Source organism: Tamandua tetradactyla, chromosome 4 (genome assembly GCF_023851605.1).
Source record: "Tamandua tetradactyla isolate mTamTet1 chromosome 4, mTamTet1.pri, whole genome shotgun sequence".
Classification (NCBI taxonomy): Eukaryota; Metazoa; Chordata; class Mammalia; order Pilosa; family Myrmecophagidae; genus Tamandua; species Tamandua tetradactyla.
The window spans coordinates 194,572,675-194,593,366 of record NC_135330.1 but is presented as its reverse complement, the minus strand read 5'-3'; the positions used below and the strand labels follow the sequence as shown (position 1 = coordinate 194,593,366).

Sequence of the window (20,692 nt, the reverse complement as noted above, 5' to 3'; positions counted from 1 at the left end):
CTTAATAACAGGAATGTACCTGCTGACCATTCTCAGAGGCTGGAAGGCCTGCTCCCCCAGGGCTGGCACCTCCTGGCCTGCGGTCTTTGGAATCCTTGGCTCTTCAGTCATGTGGAGGATGGTAGCTTCTTCTCCTTTCTTTTCTGGGTTCGACTGACTTCCAGCTTCTGGTTGCTCCCTGGGGCTTCTCTCTCGTCTAATTTCCTTGGCTTCTGAGCCAGACTGGACGAAAGCCCACCTCATTCAGTGTGGGTCCACCTTCACCAATCACACCCCACAAGCGCTTATCTACAAATGGGTTCCCACCCACAGGCTCAGGGCTGGTACCAGAACACGCCTTTTGTTGGGGACACGATTCAATTCCCAGCAGGCTCTTACAGAAATTATTCAGGTGACTTCAGAAAAGAGAGATGGGTGAAAGGGTTAAGTTACAGGGAAGTGCCAGACATTCCTGGATTTAGATATTGGGGCTAAAATGTACACCCTCTGGCATGCTGGAAGGCATGTCTTTGATTTAGCAGTGGTGGAATCCCACCCCCAATATACAAGGGTGAGGGGAGAGGATACACCCCTGCAGCCTCTCAGAGGTGCTGGATGAATGGAATATTCATCCCTGACTCTAAAGGTCCCAGGGAATTAAGGGAATGCTCTGGTATATTGAAGGACGCCAATGACAGCCCATGAGCCACAATTTGGGTGCAATAAATCTTAGACTTCAACAACGTAGGTTTTTATACATCTGTATGGTCCTTAGGGACTGGCCCATCGGTGAGGACAGGGCTGTCGCTCCTGGCCATCCTCTTGCTTGTTGTGGCTTCTCCCCACGCTCTGGGTTTGTTTCTAGATCAGGGCTTCAGGCTCAAAAAGCAGTCTGTAAGGTTTCCCAGCCTGAGAAGACCCGGAAACACTCTGATGGCATTTGAGGGGGTGGAGATAAGTTGCCCCAAGAGAAACACAAGGTCATCCTTATGCATCGCAGATCCCAAATCAAAGACAAATGGTTCTAAAGCATTATCACTTTTGGCAAATGTATGCTGGGTGAAGTGTCCTTCTACTCCTTTCAGAAGGGCCTGCCCTTAAGCTGCTGCCGGCCCATTCCCTGCCCTCCTCCATGCAGACAGAGCTCTGGGCCCTGCCGTGGACTAGTGGGTCAATATGCCCCCCATAGCAGTCCTGGCTGAAGGGGAAAAGCAGCTGTTCCCACGAAATGGCTCTTTTCCCACAGCTGGTTGCCATTCAGCTGGGTGAGTTACAGTAGAGCCGAGGGCTGCAGAGCCCTCCTCTTGGATGGAGAAGAACTGAGCTATGGGGTTTACTTCATAAGCCATTTGCAGAATGCACTAATCTGGGGTTATGGCATCATGGAGGCGAGACTCACGTGGAGAATGAAGAAGTTCATGCTTTTTTGTTGTCTTGGCTTTACTCATTCAACCCCAATCAGATCAAACTCCCGTTTACCCCCATCCCAGAAGCTGTTCCTGTCTGACGAGACAGACAGAGCTCGCCACGCTAGCTCTCCCTCCAGCGACCTCACCATAACTTCCCTTCCTGGATAATCAGGAGTCCCCTACTACTTCCGTCCAGGCTACAAGTTCCTGGATGGTGATTCAGAGCAGGCAGCTGCCCAGGCCAGAGCCCCCAGTCCTACTCCACGCCACGCTCAGTGTGCCGTTCACCCCTCCGCAGCCCCCCTGTCCTGTCCCGTCCCTGTCCCCATCTTCCATCCACCGCATCTTCCCAGCGTCTGTGTCAGGTGGGGGCTGCAGGGTGCCTGAGTCCCTGCAGGGTCAGCCGTCAGCCCTCCGGGCAGGTGGGGAAGGAGACCTTCTGCAAGGTGATGGCCACGTGGGCTCTACATCGTGAGTGATTTTGAGGACGCTGCTCCTGCCGTTTGGTCGAAGAGGTAGTTTCCTTTAGGGAAGGGCATGCAGTGCATCCTGGATTGAGTCAAAGCAAAATTAAACCCCATGGGGTGAGCTCTGCTGCCCCTTAAGAAGAAGGGGTCCTGCGAGTCTGTCCGCTCACTGAGCAGAATCCCTAATGTATCCAGGAACAAATGGGTAACAGAGTCAGAAAAACTGCCACAGGGTCCCGGGGGAACAGGTTGCAGGTCACCATGCCCACTCCCTGTAGGCTCTGGGGCTGACGGCTATTCTGTGGGAACAGCGCACAGCAGCCCAGCAAGGAGACCCGAAAGCTGGGCCAAGAAAGACCTAACTGCAAGAACTACGTCTGGGGCCTAAAGGAAAAAAGTACTTGCTTTTCTAGTGAAAATCTGTTTTGCATGCTTCTGGAAAGGGGAAGCCATGGCAATTGGCTTCTGTTGCTGTGTAGCTGCAGATGAAGGTTGATTTTGATGAAACACCTTTATAATCACGCTTTTTAAGTCCCCACCTGCTCAGGCTCCTAATTAAGGCCCAGGGGGCTAGAGACAAGGTCCTGGTAAGGCGGTGGCTCTGGGGGGCAGGGGTGGGGCATGCACGAAGGAATCCCCTGGGGAGCTTTTACAGGCAACCAGATGACTGGAGATTCTGAGCCAATTAGCGTAGGGTGGCTTCCCAGAAGTCCCCAAAGTGATTCCCACATGTGGCTGGAGAAGAGGCTGTAGGGACAGAGCCTTGGGCCCTGGAGGCGAGGGCAGGCTGAGGCGGAAGGAGAGTGGGCTGGCTTTGTCACGGGGAGGGGATCCTGCAGCCCTGCCAGAGAGGCAGGCCCTCTCCGATTTACGTCGCAGGGACCTTGCATGTGGCACCTGGGTGACCGGACTTGTAAGGACAGCATTGCCACTGTCCAGTCCCCCTTCGAGCCTCTCTCATCGAGCGCATGAGCGTGTGCTCTCCCTGGAAATGAGAAGACTGGACCGACGGGTGTTTCTCCCTTTCCCTCACTTCCTGCATGCTTTCCACTTTCAGGGGGCAGCAGGACCAGGAGCAGCGGCCTGAGTAACACATAGAGTCCTATCCTCAGTCCTCCCCAAACCAATGGGTTTTTATGCAAAATGTTAACTCATCTGGACAGAAAGCATTCAAGTACTTTCTCTGCCATAAGCCTTCCCGTGTCCTCACAGCTGGCAGGGAACTTTCCCACGGCCCTCCGTGCCCAAACACACCACCCGTGTCTCTATCCAGCCGTCTGCTGCTCGTGCCCTTGTCTCAGGACGTCCCCTGGTCTGTAAGCCACACTTTACAAATCCGGGCCTCTCCGGCAGTGTTCTAACTATCACAGCACCTTGCATTCAGTGAGCTTTCAACAACTATTTCTTGCACAGGCCAGTGAAGAAATAAATGAATCACTTTACCCATCCTAAAGAATCAGAAGAACGGAACTCAGCTGCTTGTAAGACTGAGCACACTTGATATGCACTCACAGGTAGCCTGTGCAACGCATCTCACGAGGAAGACTGCAGGCGTCTCTCCTTTAATGCCCCAAGGGCTGTGGGGTCCTAGCACCCAGGAGAGCCAAGGGCAGAGCTCCTGGCAGGGGCTTCTATGTAAGGACGGCTTAGGGGGCCTTCTGGATGCCCCACCCCCACCGATGGACGTGCCACCCCTTAGCCGTGGCCTTGGCCCCTTGGTTTCCATAGACCCCACAACGGGAGAGCTCTCCTGCCCTGGCCCCCACCTCTGGCCCTTCCTCTTTATTGCTTGGTATCTTCTCAACCAACCCAGAACTTCAGACCAGAAATCTATCGGTAAATATGGGTATAATGTTGAGATAAAAAATATAGGGTAGTTCAGTGGTAGAATTCTTGCTTGCCATGCGGGAGACCCGAGTTCGATTCCCAGTCTATGCACTTCCCCCCAAAACAAAACAAAACAAGCAAACAAAATTCAACAAATGGTGCTGAAATAATGGGATATTCACATGGAAAACTAATGAACTGTGACTCCTGCCACCCAGCATACAATATATATATGGGCATTATCTTGAATAACTAGGGACAAATAGCCCCAGGACACCATGGCACAGAACCAGTGGGCACCTGCTCCAGGTCTGAGATGCAGGTAGTGGCCCTGACAGCAGCAGGTGCAGGAGCTCAGGGAGCTGGGGACCCATGTGGGCTCAGTGTCTCCCTTCAATACCAGCAGGTAACCAAGTAGCTGTAACTAACCTAGTCCATTTCCCAACCACTAAGCTTCAACCACTTCAGGCACATAGCAGCAGCATCTGTTTTTTGTAGGCCCCTAAAATGGGGATGCCCGACTGAGATGCTGCATATAGAAGAAAGTCTTTGCCAAATGCTATAAAAGAAGAGACTTTAATCATCACAGCGGTACTCGTTACTCCTCGAGACTCCTTGGTGCCCTGTAATGTCAGGCTGTGGGGGCAGGGGAGGGGGTGGACAGCGGCTGACGCAGCCCCAGGGGCTGCTCAAGTGCTCATGCACGGAAAGGCCCAGCACCCGCTAAGCACCCACTTGGATTTAAAGAGCTGTCTGCAAATGTCCATCTGCCCTGGTACAAGCTGATGCTGTGCAGTGAAACCTGCGGGAGGCACGGATTTGGGCAGCAGAGGAGCTGCTTGGCTCTCAGGCTCTCAGTGGGTACAGGGGCCTGTCTTCCCCTGCTCAGCTCATGTCGGAGCTGAAAGCCAGACTAGACCACAGTGGCTGGCCAAGAGGGCTGGGCCCAGCCATTGCTTCCCATATCCATAGCACCATTCACCCAGGAATCATTCTCGAGTAATTGCACGGAGAACCTTCCCTCTCCAGGAAAGTATTCAGATTCAGGGAGAACTAGTGGCATTCATTCTCTCCTTCAACAAATACGACGGAGCACATACTCTGGGCAGGCACTGTCCCAGGTGCCAAGGAGGCAGTAAACCCCACAGACAACGTAATTTAGTGGCTGAACTTATGGACTCTGGAGCCAGATGGGGTTTGAACCTGGTGTTATTCTAATTGTGAATTCTGGCAAGTCAGTTAAGCTCTGGGGCTCGATCTGCTCATCTGTAAAATGGGGATAAAATGGCACCTACCTTGTAGGGTTACTGTGAGGATGAAATGAATTAGTATTTTTAAAGTGCTCAGAACAGTGCCTGGCATATGACAAGTGCTTGATTTATGTTTGCTCCTTATATCTCTGTCCTTGTGGGATATAGATGAGAAATAAGATATACGAGCAAAAAAAATTTTTTTGGGGGGGGGTAGGGCACACGGTCCGGGAAGTGAAACAAATAAAATTTATAATATGCTAGATAAGGATAAATATTGAGATAAAAATAAAGCAGGGACAGGGTATGGGAAGTGAGTATGTGGCAGTGAAGGGGAGGGTGTTGTAATTTCAGATAAGGAGAGACCTCACTGAGAAGGTGACGTTTGAGTGAAGTCTTGAAGGGAGGGAAGGTGGGAGCCACACAGTGTCTAGAGGGGGAGCATTCCAGGCTGAGGGCACAGCAAGTGCAGAGCAAGTGAAAAAGGCCCGTGCCTTGGTCTTGGGGGACCAGGGAGTCCAGAAGGGAGAAAGGGAGGGCAAGAGAAGTGAGAAATGAGTGGACTTTAACAAGGAGCTCATCTATAAAACAAGGACGTCTTGCCAAAGCGGCACTGGCTCCCCTCCACCTGCTTCTCCCAACTGCGCAGAGCCGGAGCACACGGCGCGTGCAGACTGACCTGCTCCTCGTGCTGACACCGGATCCCGAGCAGCTGGCCCCGGTGCTCCTCCTGCAGGTGTGCCAGTTCCGCCTCGAACTGCAGCTGCAGCCGGGCCTCCAGGGCTCGCAGCTCCGCCTGCTGCTGCCCGCGCAGCGTCCGCACCTCCTCCTCGAACCGCCGCTCCAGCTCCTCTTTCTCCTTCTGCAGTTTCTCGCATTTTGCTGTGTTGAAGGCTGGGAAGGGAGAGAAGAGCTTTCTTAAAAGATGCCCCAGAAAGGATTTCACCTGACACCCACAGGCGCATCATCCAGGCCAAGTCAGTAAACAGGCAAGATGACCTGGCCTCCTTCCTCCCAAAGGGTTTAGGGAAAAAAGTCATTTGTACAATCATGTCCTTGCATGGACTTTCAACTTCTCTCCGTGTTGGTGACTTCTTTAAAAGGAAACCTCAGCCAAAACTGTGGCAGCTGTTTAGAGCTTACAACAAAGGGATGTTTTTGAGGAGCCATTCTTAGAACTGCTGGCACAAGGTGACAATAAAGAGCACAGGACTGTTAGCGTTTTTGCTCTCCCTGCACCCCTTCCTGCCTGCAGGGTGGCCTGCTCCCAGCACCTGATTTCGTGGGCAGGGAGAGGGGGACAGGATGTTGGAGGCCAGCTCCGCACACACAGTCCTGCAGGGCAGAGGGGCCTGGAGAAGACTGAGCCACTCATTTCCCCAGGAGAAAAAAGCAAATATCACTCATGCTAACTAAGCCCTTTTGGAGGCCAGGGCTGTGGTGCTGGCCTCTTTTTTTTTTTTTTTTCCCACAATTGCAAGGTCCCATTGTATAGTTATATAGAAATCATCAAGAATCAAGGCCTCTGGACACAGCTCAGCAGTTTCAGGTGCTTCCCTCTAGTGTGGCACGCGACTTCTGATTAGGACTTTTCAAAATGTGGTTAATAACAAATGCTGATCATTTATTCTGCCTTTAGAAAGCATTGTTTTGCATAGGAAAAAATATTTTTTTTACCATATGCTAATGTCAGTTATCATTAATACAGAAAATTAAGTCAAGAGGTGAAGTACACAGATTGTACTGATGAAATAAAACAGATGAAAAGACAAAGAAATAACTGAAAACAAATCAGTTACATTGGTGGAAAATAAATGGCACGTCTTAACCCAGCAATTTTTAAGTGCATAAAACCATTGGTCACAAATGACCACTGCAGCATGGCTTGCCATAGGGAAATAGTAGGGGGTTGGTTACATAACTGATGACAAATCCATTCAGTGGGATATATGGCACCAGTCAAAAAATAAGGTGGCGCCTGCCATGCTGGAGATCTGGGTTCGATTCCTGGTGCCTGCCCATGCAAAAAAAAAATTAAATTTAATTTTAAAAATAAGGATCTTTCTGTGGTATCATGGAATGCTAAACTAAAAAGGCAAGGTGCACAAATAGGATGATTGCATAATTCTCTCTATAATAAAAACGTATCTGTATTTCTATCCCCCCTCCCCCATCTATCCAGCCTTCCTCTGGAGGTTGTGTGGTTAAGGTACAGGACTCACAGTTCATTAAACACCTGTAACAGTAGGCACTTAATAAAATCCCTATTATTTGTTTGCACACTTTGTGGGCAAAGAGATTTTTAAAATTACTACCGTATTTAAGAAGTTTTAGAAAAGCTTAGGTATCCAGTGGTTAAAAATGACATGAATCTTCTCTCTTACCTGCAGTTTTATTCCAGTTAGTGGCAGGATGATTGATATTACCTGGCAATCTATTTGGGGTCTAAGAGGTGATTAGTTTTTATCCTAGACTTGTCCTTCTTAAAATAATTATTGTGGTAATATCTAATATTGGCAACACAAATTAGATATCTAATATCAGCAACACAAAATTTCCCACTTGAACCACTTTCATTTGTAGAATAAAGTGACATTAATTACTTTCACGATCCAGTATTGAAACTTCTTCACCCCAACTAGAAACTCTGTACCCCTCAGCGATGTCTAGACCTGTCCTTGAACTGCATGGCTGCCTCCAATAAATCATGAACTGTGGAGGCCTCAGTTTTGCTGTCTATAAAGTGCCAAAGTAATCACTTTTCACATGCAGCCCCAACCCCCAAACTGCTTTTGTCTGTGAGAAAGGTGACACACTCTTCCGGGGATGCTGGACCGTAAGCCCTGGGACTGAGAGGTACTGGATACCAAGAGCACCTGGGGTGCAGGTCAGGAGTCCCCATGATGGAAACTGTAAAGAAATAAATATCCTCTTGCTTCTGCTAAGTCTTCACATATTATCCATGTAGACATTTTGGAGGCAGAGCTCAGAGAAGGGTAATTTAATAGCATTAGCATCTGGAGCCTTACTTTCATTATTTTTTTCATGTGAAAACACTTAGTACTTTATAATGAGAAGCCAACTGCACAAAAATAAATCCCTACAGCCTAAGAAGCTGAGAAAGCAACTTTTGAAATAACAGGATTATGATGAACCAAGACAATATAAAACTTCTAATTCATAAAGCATGAGTTTGAAAATCAAAATCTGGATTAGAATCAGTAGTACAGTTTTAAGTAATTGATCTTCATTACATATGTTTGTGTGTCCATTGTGTGTATATATCCAATGTATATGTAATGTTTACACATACTATATAATGTATCTATAGTATTACAGCACATATATAGTGTGTGTGTATATAGACATATATATGATGTAAAATACTTAAAATATTAAAGCTGCACTTAGAACATTCTCAGACGTATAAGGGCAACAATCTGTCAGTTTATGACATGGAGATATGGCATGATCCTCGAGTCAACGGCAGAGTAAAGCTGCTGTGGAAGCACTCAGAAGGCGAAGCTTCATTCCAGCCACACCTCACAATCAAGACGGTAGGGAAAACTCAGCAAGTGAGAGCGATTTGTTCTGAACAACTGCCCCATGTGTCTCTTGAATAATTCCAATTTTCCATCGGTCTTCCAGACAGACAGCAATAGACTTACACTGAAGGGAAGGCTCTGGCTCTACAGCTCACGGTAAAAGCATAAGAACATTTGACTATAGGGGGTGCTTAAGATAAAATGATCATGAAATAAATCTTCCAAATAGGATCAAACAATATCGTATCTAAATAAATAAATAGATACTATTAGAATAGCCACTATCATTTCACAGTTACAGAAAAGGCTAAGTTGTTTCTTAGGGAGATGGGAGTAATTGAAAAGAAAAAAAATAACTTCTAAGGAAAAAAAACTAATTTAAACATTACCCATAATCTCACTGCACACAGAAAATAAAGCTTCCAATGCCTAATTTCTTCCTGGCTGTTGCAGTGGTGTGAATTCTTGGTCCTCGTTAGGAGATTTCTATGTCTTCCCACTTATCATTTTTGTGGCTATATTCTAATATGTGGCGTGACGTACCAAAATTTACACCACTTTGTTGTTGGTCATTTAGTTTGTTTCCAAGAGACAACAAGCATGCTCACCTATGTACTGTTTTGCTTTTCTCTTTAGGATAAACCCTTAGGAGTGGAACTACATGGGATTAAAGATTGGGGGGGGGTCTTTATGCAGCGAGTTGTTTTAAATAGTGGGGATGCTGAAACAAATTGGTGCCCAGCAGGGGCTGCCGTGAAGCCTGGCCATGCCCTTGTCCGGGCGGGCTCCAGCTCAGGACCCCGCCCAGGAGGGGCCAGCCCCTGTCTCGTGGAGCACAGCTGCCCAGCCTGCCCGCCACACCACCCTCCGCAGCCCCACTCCCTCTCCGAGACGTCCCTCTTGATGAAAATGCCAAGAAGAGAGCAAAGAAGCAGGTAAAACCCACATGGGGCGGAAAGGAGAGTGACAGCCAGAGCGAGCCACTGGGGCTCCCATCCATGCAGCTTCCCCAGGAACCAATGACTAAACTGGGAGATCGTGCTGCAAAAATAAGAGCTAGCATTTACAGAGCGCCTACTGCATGCCAAGCACCTGACCTGCCTTGCCTCACCCAGGGAGCCTGCCCATTACACACAGCAGCTGGCGTCTCGCCTGCAGGAGGAGGCTGGATCTGATGCAGGCTTAGGGCTAGGGTTAAGGCAGGGTTGTGGTTAGTGGAGGGTAGGGCAGGGTTAGGATTAGGGTCAGGGTAGGATAGGGTTAGAAAGTGAACCAGGGCCCAGCATGAGCAGCTGCATCCTGCAGAGGGCAGCTGCAGCCCCCTCTGCTTTCTCCTGCGTCCAGCCGACCTCCTCTCCTAGGGGACAAAGTCTGGCATCTCCGCAGTAGATTCTTGTAGGGAAGGCCGTGCTTTGGCCAATCCCTCTCACAGCACTCGCTGCTTTGAATGGCAGGGCCCCTCCCCACCTGCCTGTGTCCCTGGCTGGTGGGAGAACTGCGTCTTCCTCATTTCTGTCCTTTGCTCTCTGGCAGCCTGGCACCCATGTGCTGGATTCTCTGGGCTGCATGCCAGGAGATGGGCTGCTGCCGTGAAGAAACATTGGGGTGTTGTAGAGCGGGGCTGCGAGGTGGGCGGCTGCCTGGGTCAGAGCAGACAGGGGAGCATTTGAAACCCACCTGGAGGATGAGGAAAGGCGCATCCCACAGCAGGCCCTGCAGGTGCTGAGCCCTGAGAGGGGGTTGTTTTGGGCTTCTTGGGGACCAGACAGAAAGGCAGCGGGGGGGCTGGAGAGGACACAGGGAGAGCGGAGGAACGAGAAGTTCACGCACAGGCCAGGGCCAGACCCATCGTGGTACACAGGGAGGGTGCAGGCCATTCCCTGGCAGTGCTGGGATCTCCCCCCACCCCCCAGGCTTCAGTAGGGGAAGCCACAGCTAACAGAGGCCCCTCCGGCGGCCAGGGGACCAGGGGTGCTGCTTCAGGGGACCCGGGAGCTGGAGGCCGCCTGCAGCGCGCTGAGGACTGAGTTAACCTAGAAGGTATTTTGGAGGCCAAGTGCATTTGACTGGCTGGTGCCTGGCTGTGGGAAACGAGGGAAAGAGAAGAACCCAAAGTGACCCTGGACCTGGGTCTGAGCCGGGGGCCTTGGCGGTGCTGGGGTGGGGGTGGAGGGCCTAGGGAGGAGCCTGCGGGGGAGTTGCCCAGGCCCTCGGCCACGACACGCGGGGACGGTGGCTCACAAACGTCACAGTGGGTTTCTCCTCGAGGGTCACCGGCTCAGGAGGGCCTCACGGTGCTTTTCCAGATGTGTAAATTTGTATGAAAAACCGGAGATTCAGGACTGCTCAGTTTTGCCAAGCACTGTGGCACTTTAACGCTTAGTCGTGGCATCCCACACCACGTGGGTCCCGCGCCGAGGTCAAGCTTACGGTGACGGCGAGGCCCAGGAGGTGTGAGCGCTCAGGAGAGGCACCTTGTCGCCTGGCCCAGGAGCTGGGGCCTGTGCGTCCCCCCTCCGAGAGTCTGAAAACAGCTATCAAAGATGAAAAGTGTTTTTTATCCCGACAGAGTTCCAAATGCGACAAATACAGAAAGGTTCTTATGATGGTGGCATTTTAAAAATATATTCACCATCAGCAGTTTTCTCTTGAGATGGTCCTTAACTTCCCCTCTATTTCTTGGTCCCATCTTGTAGTTTCCTACTAATTTTATTTTTTGGTGTTTTTTTTAATCGGCGGAAAAATATTGTGCGCATGTGTACATGCTAACATCTGTTAGCCTCTCCTTCTCGCAAGGTGCAGACACATCTTTGGCCCAATCCAGTGGCATTTGGAAAGTGCACGTATTTCCTACCTATAGGTCAGTTTCAGTCCCTCCAACCTGGGGGACACAGTCCCAGAGCTGGATGACCATAAGGGTCGCGAAGTTCCCAAACAGAGGTCATGAAGTTCTAAACTAAAGTCCCAGGCCTTTCTTCTTAAACTCTCACACAGAGTGATAAATGACCCTTGCTTACCCTGAATCCTGAATATCAGTTTCCAGATGATTGAGGGTAGGAGGGGAGGGGAGGGAGTGGAAGTCCAGGGAGGGAGGTGGCCGGAGCATGGCTGGAAGGGAGCAAAGAGAGAAAGAGAGAACTGAGATGCCACCCTGTCCAGGGCGCAGAGGCAGGGCCGGGAGCTCTGGTCTCAGGGCTGGATCCCATTCCTGGCTCCAGTAATCTGAGCTGGGATGTGAACAAGCCAGCCCCCTCATCTGTAGAACAGGGAACGGGACATGCGTTTTCAGCCCCCACCTGTCCCAGCAGTCTATAATTCTGTGGATTCTTGCCAAGGTGACCTGTGATCATCAAGAAGAGTTTCCATCGGGTCCATTGTCTCCTTAAGAGTGCAGGGAAGGATGTACCATTTGTCATTACGATTTCCCTCCAAAATGGACCAGCTTCCATTCCAGGGGAACTCCAGGGGAAGCAGGTTTTTGTGGAATGACTCATTCATTCCCCAGAGGCAGAAGATATTAAATGGGAGTGTCAGTGCTTGGATTTGCACATGTTTTACGTTTAGGAAGTTCTTTCATGTACAATATTAACTTGTTACCTCTCACAACAAACCTACAACTGGATGAAGTGGGTCTTTGGGCCCTGTTCTAGTTTGCTAGCTGCCGGAATGCAACACACTAGAGATGGATTGGCTTTTAATAAAAGGGGATTTATTTTGTTGGTTCTTCAGAGAAAGGCAGCTAACTTTCCACTGAGGTTCTTTCTTACGTGGAAGGCACAGGATGGTCTCTGCTGGTCTTCTCTCCAGGCCCCTGGGTTCCAACAACTTTCCCCGGGGTGACTTCTTTCTGCATCTCCAAAGGCCTGGGCTGAGCTGCGAGTGCTGAGATGAGGAATGCCCAGCTGCTAGGCTGTGCTACATTGCGCTCTCTCATTTAAGCACCAGCCAATTAAGTCAAACGTCACTCATTGCAGCAGACACGCCTCCTAGCCGACTGCAGATGTAATTAGCAACAGATGAGGTTCACGTACCACTGGCTCATGTCCGCAGCAACAAGACTAGCTATGCTCACCTGGCCAAGTTGACAACTGAATCTAACTAACACAGGCCCTGATGGCCCAGGGGAGGAGATGGGGGCGCACAGAGTTGTTAAGTAACGTGTCCAGGCGCTCACGGCTAGAGAGAGCCAGATGCAGGACCCAATCCAGGTTTTCCAAGTCTCTGTAATGATCTTTTGAATGGATTTAATGTTATTCCACCTTAGGTTTTGGAAGAAGGGAAACAAAGGAACACAAGGAAGGAAAAAAAACCACCAAAAACATCCTACCCAATTTAAAACTCTTTTTTTAGAAATAAATACTTAGGTGTTTTTTAAGACAAAGAATGCATATTTCAGTAAATGGATAATGACCAATTCTGTATGTGAATATAAGTGCAATACTTCCAGTCAACTTTGATGGTCTGAGAGGAGAAAAATTAAGGAATGATTCATGGGGGCAAAGGAGGAAGAGGAAGTGGAGTTAAGAGGTTGGTTATGATAGAGCATTTTGAAAAGAAAAAAAAGAAAAGCTAGCTATGTGGGAAGTAACATACTGTCCATAAGTAGGAAATGGCTTTATGGGAAATGGTTTCGCATAGAGTCCATTCCTTCTTTTCCTCTGCGTAAATTTGGATTTGCAAGATTTTAAAAGCAGCCCCTCAGCTCCGTGCTCCTAAAATACACCGCCTGTGGGCGACTCTGAAAGCCTGGGCTCTGGACCGGGCAGATAATGGCCCCATGTGGCTGCAGCGCCTGAGTATTTACTGCGTTTAATATTGCATAGGAGCAAAGATGACTGAATCGAAAGCACCTAACTTTAACCATTAAAGGCGCACATTTCCTCCCACTCATTCCAGGCTCTCCCCCTTGCTCCCGAATATGTCAAATCGATTTCAAGGAACAAAGTGGAGCCCCTTGAATTCCTTCTCCAGAAAGAACCTAGAACACAGGTTACGGGGTGGGGAGGGTGGGGGGTGGTTGATGCCGTTTGGGTCGACGTTTGGCCGTCCATGGCACTGATGGCGGCGCCGCGGGGGGAGTGCGGAAGGCACCGCGGAATCGGACGTCCAAACGCGGATAAAACGCGAAATTTCAGGTTATGACATATGTTACCAGAATAGAAACTTTCAAAAACACCATACAACTGAAACGACACGAAGCGTGAACCCTAAAGTAAACCACAGACCGTAGTTGGCGATTCGGTTGTAATATCATTTCATCAATTATAACAGGTATCACGCTAATGCAAAATGTTAAAATGGGGAAAACTGTGAAAGGAGGGTGTGTGGGGACTCTAGTTTCTATTAACCTACAGCTGCTCTAATTGACAAACAACAACAACAACAAAACAGCCAGATAATCACTTCCTGCAGCGCCCAGTGCTCCCCGGCTGCTGAGAACCGGGCAGGGGGCTGCCTCCCGGGGTCAGGTCTTGTGTCCCACAGGTGTCATAGGTATCGTGGGAAAGCCACACCCCCTGCAGGACACCTGGGCATTCTCCCCTCCAGATGCCGGCTTGTCCTGGCTGACACTTTGTGTCCCCACTGCTAACTCACGCTATCACATGGGAATTTCAACTAAATGGCAGCTCTGTCTCCTCCTGGGATGCATCTAGAAAAGAACAGCTGCCTTGCTGCGTTCACAGGCATCAGTTCATTCTGGGAAGCAGTTTCATTGCAGCTCCCCACATGCCACCAACGTGCAGACCGTTGTAATTTATAGGATCACTGCAACAGAGCGAGCATTTAGAGAAGTGACCTTCGGCTGGAAACTGAAGATAACAGCTGCCCCCCGGATGGAGGTGAGAATTAATTACGTGAAGCACCCAGAACGGCGTCTGGGGGCTCAGCGCAGACCCTCCCTGGGTGGCGTGCTGAGGCCTGACCTCACTCCTCAGAATGTGGCCCGCCCATCAGCAGCAGCAGCTCCTGGGAGCTCATTAGAAATGCAGACTCTCAGGCCCTCCCCAGGCCACTGAGTCAGAATCTGCATTTGGACACTCCTCAGGGAGAGGACCACGGAGAAGTGCTGTTCTGGGGTGGACATGGCGCAGGGGAGCCCACACTTCACCCCTTAGAAGGCGGCTCCTCCCTCTCATGACTCAGCCTCCAGGCGGGTGAGACATTGGCTTCAAGACTTCAAAGTAAAACCTGTAAGTACCATCACCTAAGCCACCTGTCCTCTGCCCACAGAGGAACGACGGGTGGAGACCAAGGGACCCAGACCAGAGTCGAAGGCTGTGCGCTGGCTCAGAAGAGGGGCCTCTGGGGAATCTGAGACTGCGAGCATAAAAGGGAGGGGAGGTTAGAAGCAAAATAAGATCAAACAAAAACAAAGGTAGGCCAGACATTGAATCACACTTACCCTCCATTTCAAGGCAGAAAATGGGGCCAACATGGAATCGCAAACGGGGCCAAAATGACATTGTGAACAGGTTCCACTTGCGAGGCGGCTGTGATTCCCGGGTGTGAGAAGGCTGAATAGGAGCATCTTCAGCTGTATTGCTTCTTGGGGTTGTGCAGAAAGTACCGAGACAACCATGCTGAGGGACAAGCTGGCGTGAGGTGGGTATTTTTATTTTGGTTCCCTCCCCTGCCTCCTGCTGCCTGAACACTGAGAGGGCAGGTGGGCAGAGGCACAGCACCCCCCTTTTAGAGGAGGCAGAAGCCGCCTAGTGATGGAGGATGTCAGGAAGCTACTTTCTCCGGCAATAATTAATGAAGGAGCAGCATTTTGCAGTGCTCGTTGCCCAGGACGACAGTTCTCTATGGAGCCCACTGGGCAGCTGAAGATGGTTCTCAAAGCACGTGTCCAGCAGATGCAGGACCAGAGCCGGCTGGGCAGAGCCTGCAGGGGCCGGCGCGAGCACAGAGGGGCTCCCGGCACGGCCAGCAGGGGATTTGGCACCGGGTCAGCAGGGGTCAGCAGGCTCCGAACCGCGAAGCCGAGTGGTCAGCCTGTCCCCAGGAAGACCTGGATGTCCCCAGAAGGGAACATCTAGACATCCAGGTCAGAGTTCCGCCTCGCAGCAATTAGAACAGGCTGTAATGAATTCGCCGCTGAGGAAATTCCCCAATTCCTTCCTAGAAGAGGCTTAGTCCTTCCCAGCCTCAAGGTGAGGGCCAGGCTCGCAGGCCCGCGGCAGACGGAGAGAGGATAGGGATGTGGACTCTGGTGTCCTGCAGGCGTGGCCTCGAGCCCTGCTCACGCCTTAATAGCATCAGATCCCGGCGTCCTGCTCCGAAAACCGGGGATTGCACTAGTCCTTCCACCCACAGCGACCATGAGGTTGAGGTGAGATGAGGCACGGTGCGCGCTGAGCACAGCGCCTGCACTCCACGAGCCACTCAGGGAACACTCGCTGCTTCTTGTTCCTGAGGGTGCCAGAGGGTCACTGCAACAGGGCAGAACGTGAGGGTGGCGAAAAGGCATTAAAGAGCCCACTGGCTACAGGCCAATGTCCACACGGACCGGCCCAGATCGACGACCAAGGTTCGGGTGCTGGGCCTCAAAGGAGTTTAGAAGGTCATGCTGTCTGACCTTTCCGACGGCCCATGAACGCGTCCACCTGTCGCACGTCCATAGCACCGACTGTTTGCAGAAACCCTTACCCGATGGGGGCCTGGGGCTGCTGACCGGCGCCTCGGTGGAGGAGGAGGGAAGGTGGCTGTTGTCACAAGCTCATGTCCTTCCCCAGCAGGAGGAGACGTGGGTCCACCGGCAGACACGAGGCAGCTGGAGGCAGAGCCCACACCAGCACAGGTTGCTGCTACTGCTTTGATCCACATCACCAAGGAAAGGAGTTCCCGCCTTTTGTGACCTCTGGCTAGAATATTGCTATGATTAAAATACAATCGTCACAGAGAAGCAGGAGGGGCCTTGGGGAGCATGCCAGGTGCCAGAAAATATTAACTCTCTCCTACAGTTTCCAGAAAAAGATTCGGCCGTGATCCCGGTGGGGCAGAGAGAAAGAGCAGGAGCAACGGTGCCTGGAGGGCCCCGGGCCCATTAGGGACAGAGCTGTGTTCCCCAAAAGCAGGTTGAGGTCCCACCTCCCGTCCCTCAGCACGTGGCCTTATTTGGAAACAGAGTGGCCAGGAAGGGACTGGCTTCTTAATGGGATTGTAGTGGAGTAGGACGGGCCTAGGTGACCAGATTTCCCTAGGAGAGGGGGGAAGTTAGACACAGACAGACAGAGGGGAGGACAGCATGACAGCCTGCAGGCCACCCCCTGCAGCTGGACACTGTGGGAACAGCCCCCTCCCCATGGACCGGGAAGGCTGCAGGGCCCAGCCGACACCGTGGTTTTGGACTTCGGGTCTCCCAGACAGCAGGAGAATCAAGGGCTGCGGTTTTAAGCAGCCTTGGACGGGGCGCCCCCCGGGACGGCGGCGCAGCGGGCTGCCCTGACCGCTCACTAGGCCCCGAATGCTGGCCAGTGCCTGGGAGCTGGGCCGCTGCACCGCCGGAGACCTGGGAAGTGGGCACGAGGGAGTCTCCTGCTCTATAAAAGAGGGACCTGAGCAGAAACACGAAAGCCAAATCTTCTGGACCCTCAAGCCCGTGTTTGCAAAGGCCACGCTGCTCAAACTCTTCAGCTGGACCTTGCATCAGAAGACACGAAGGCCAGGGCAAAGGCTGGACACGCACCCGCAGCTGGGCCCTGCCCCGAGTTTCTGAGGCCGTCGGTCTGGGGTGAGGCTGAGAACAGTTCCCAGGCCAGCGGTCCAGGGATGCCGGCTTTGGGCACCGCTGCTCTCTCACACGTCAGCGATGGCGCCGAAATGCAGACACTGTTCAGAGGTTGGTGCAGGGTCCCGGCGACGCCTGGCTGCTGCTGCGGGGGCCACAATCTGAGGCCCTGGCCCGGGCCCAAGGGCTGCAGACCCCAGCCTGGCCCAGTGCCTCTGAGGGCCGCTCCGAGCCCGGCGCAGGGCAGACGTGTCCCCCACCGCATGGAGGCTGTGGGGCTCGCGCGTCGTGGCCACGCTGACCCCGTCTGGGGCCTCTCCCCTCTCCCCTGGCATGCGTTTGTCACCCTGACTCTGCACCCGCATATCCACCCAGCTCTGCAGCTGCGCCCCCGGCACGCGTGGGTCTCAGGACACCCAGCCGCTGGCTTCTGTCCTCCAGACCTCTCCTTCTGTGCCCCAGGTAATGAGGGGCTTGCACCTGCTCACAGGTGACGCCTTCCACACCTGACACTGGCGTCCCTGGACACAGCACCCGCCCCTGCCGGCTCAAGCCGTGGCCTCTAGGCCTTGCTGAGGGGACACGATGCCAGAGGTCACCGCCGTGGCTCGTCACTGGGCCTCGGGGTCACGAGGGAGGCCCCGTTCCATCTAGAGTCCAGACGCCAATGCTGTCCTCTGCGCCCCCTTGTTCCTTCCCTTCTGAGAGGCCATGGAGGACGTGGGGGTGCGGGCACGGCCGCGGGACGCCTGTGCTGGTCGGGTGCACCACTGCCAGGCTGGCTCCGTGCCTCAACGGCCTCACCCACCCCGTGGGGCTCGGGTGCTCCTCGTCCTGGGAATGAACACATTCACCCCGACAGGCCCCTCTCTGGGAGCTGCGCCTCGTCCAGCCCATGCTGCAGCCCTGCCCCCGCCCCGACGAGACTCCTGCTGCTGCGCTGACAGGACAGTTCATCACCCAGGGCTCCGGGGAGGGTCCCACTGGACAAGGACCAGGGCCCAGAGAGCTGTGCTCCCTCCCGACCCCGGGGGACCCGCCTCCCCCCTCTCCCGGCCGCCGCACCCCTGGCCCGCGGGCCCCTCCTGCCCTCACAGTCAGAGGTGCAGCCTCTTCATGTGCCTCCCTGACTCCTGCTTCCACTGTCACACCCCCTACCGTTCCCTTGGGCCACCCCCCACCCCCTCTAGCAGGATCCCCTCATTCCACTGCGCCCAGGGCAATCGGGGTGGTTTCTACCTTGAGACACCAACATCATCAGCTCAGCGGACAAGGAGGGGAGGGGTGTCTGTGGCACCCTCCACGCCTTCACCCGGAGGTCACAGCTCCCCAGGTCACAGGCCTTAGGGCGCGGTGTCTTTGGGCTGCCAACCAGCAACACCTGCCTATCTGCTTCCGAGCCCAGCATTCCTTCTCACCAGGATTTCCACTCACGGGCTCCTTGCACCCCCGATTCAAACATTAGGTCTCTTAGATCTTTTTCGAGCAAAACAAAACCACATAAAACACCACCTTCCTTCCTATGTGGCTCTCTCCATAGCCGAGCTCCGCACAAAACAGACAAAACCTCCTGCCCCTGCCTTTTGAAGCCCCTGCAGTTGTGTCCAGGCCACCTCGCTCCATGAGCACTGCAGCCCTTGCCACCTCCTCTGTGAAGCCTGCCCCCTTGCCCCCCAGGAAGTCTGCCCTCACCACCTCCCCCGGGAAGTCTGCCCTGCTGCCTCCTCCAGGAAGTCTGCCCTCGCCACCTCCCCCGGGAAGTCTGCCGTGCTGCCTCCTCCAGGAAGTTTGCCCTGGTGTGTGCGGGGTCCTCACTGCTCCAGGCCCTGCCCAATGCAGTGACCCTCCCCCCAGCGGCACAAAGGAATCTCCACTGGAAGCCCTCTCTTTGCTCCGGGCAGAGTCCCTGTCACCATGCTGGCCTCCAAATCCCTGGCCAGCCCCTGGCCCCCCTGGGCTCACCCTTCCCAAGTCCCCAAGGTCACCTGGCTTCACTCATGCTAGACTCTTTTTATTTTTTTAACATTATGAGGGTTTAACTTTAATGTTTGCTTTTTAACTAGAATTTATTTTAATGTATTTGGTCACATAGACACAACTAAATTTGCCATTTTAACCATTTTTTAAATTTACAATTCAGTGGCATTAATTACAGTCACAATGCCATGCTGATGGGAGCTTTTCATCACCCCAACAGAAACCCTGAACCCATTAAGCTTTAACTCTCTAATCCCTGGAAACCTTTAATCCTCTCTCTCTCTCTCTCTGAGTTTGCTCATCCTAGGCATTTCATGTACATGGAATCAGATAATTGTCCTCTTTGTGTGTCTTATTTCACTTTGCATGTTTCAAGGGCCATCTGTGTCTTGCAGGGTCCTTCCTACGGCTGAATAACCTTCTGTTGTGTGGGTGGTGTTGATCCATTTCGTTTATCGGGTATTCACGTGTCAGTGGATGTTTGGGTTGTTTCACCGTCTGACAGTTGTGAATACTGCACTAAGAACACTGGTGTGCAAGTGCCCCTGTTTTCACTTCTTTTGAGTAAAAACCTGGAAGTGAAATTGCTGGGTTAGTTTCACAAGAAATGGAAATTCTACATTTAGGGTTTTTGAGGACTCATCAAGCCATATTCCACAGCAGACGCACCTTTTCATATTCCCTTCGGCAGTAACCGGGCGTTCTGAATTCTCTACATCCTCGCCAACCCCTCCTTTCCATTTTGTTTTTCCCTCTTACCTCTTGGCTGTTTCTTGAACGCTTCTAGCGTGGAGGCTCTCAACGTCTGCGCCCGGGACAGCGGCAGCAGCAGCCCTCCAACACTTGCTGAGGTGCACAGTCCTGCCCCCCGCATTCCTACGGAGTTGGAAACTCTGGGAATGGGGGTGCGGCCCTCGTGGTCTCCCCGGCCCTGCAGGCAGCTCCAGTGCTGGCCGCGAGGGAGCCCCGGGTGAGCTTTGCTCCCGCAGGCCCTCTGCGTGGACAGCTCTCTCCTCACCAGACCCGCTCGCCGCCTCAGTCTGACCTCGGCCCCGGGGGCTCCCCCAGCACACCGAGCCCCGGCGACCCGTCCCCTTCCTCAGAGATCCGGGGCTGGGTGCCAATCCCCTGGGTTCTGAGAATCCTAACCCCCTCCCTGGGGCTCCAGCTGCTGCCCGGGTTGCTGCTCCACGGCCCTACCTCAGAGGCCTCTCTCCCTTCCAGCTGCCCACTTAGCCATGTTTACACTGAATTCTCAGTGGAGAAATGACCAGGCAGCCTCTGCCTGCTGCCTTTCCCTGACCAGTACTCTGAGCCAGGCACACGACGACGGCCAGCTTTGCAAAACGTAAGCTGTCCTGCTTGCCCCAAAGTGAACACTGAGTGGAATGAAAACCACGTCCTTGTCATCCCAGCCTATCGCCCTTGATGGCATTTTGACGTGCACTTTAGCCGTCTGTATAGATGCTGTGTGCGGATATATGACATGCATGTGCATATGTGTACA

The 20,692-nt window shown here is 52.5% G+C and overlaps 1 protein-coding gene across 4 annotated transcripts in view; it reads right to left on the bottom strand.

Annotated features, from left to right (window-relative positions):
* Window positions 1-20,692, bottom strand: part of MTUS2 (microtubule associated scaffold protein 2) — a 565,128-nt gene that overhangs the window by 20,131 nt on the left and 524,305 nt on the right. For all 4 annotated transcript variants that reach the window (XM_077158944.1, XM_077158945.1, XM_077158947.1 and 1 more), the window contains one exon: window positions 5,612-5,826. In XM_077158944.1, the coding sequence (XP_077015059.1) occupies window positions 5,612-5,826 (215 nt within the window). The remainder of the gene's footprint in view (window positions 1-5,611; window positions 5,827-20,692) is intronic.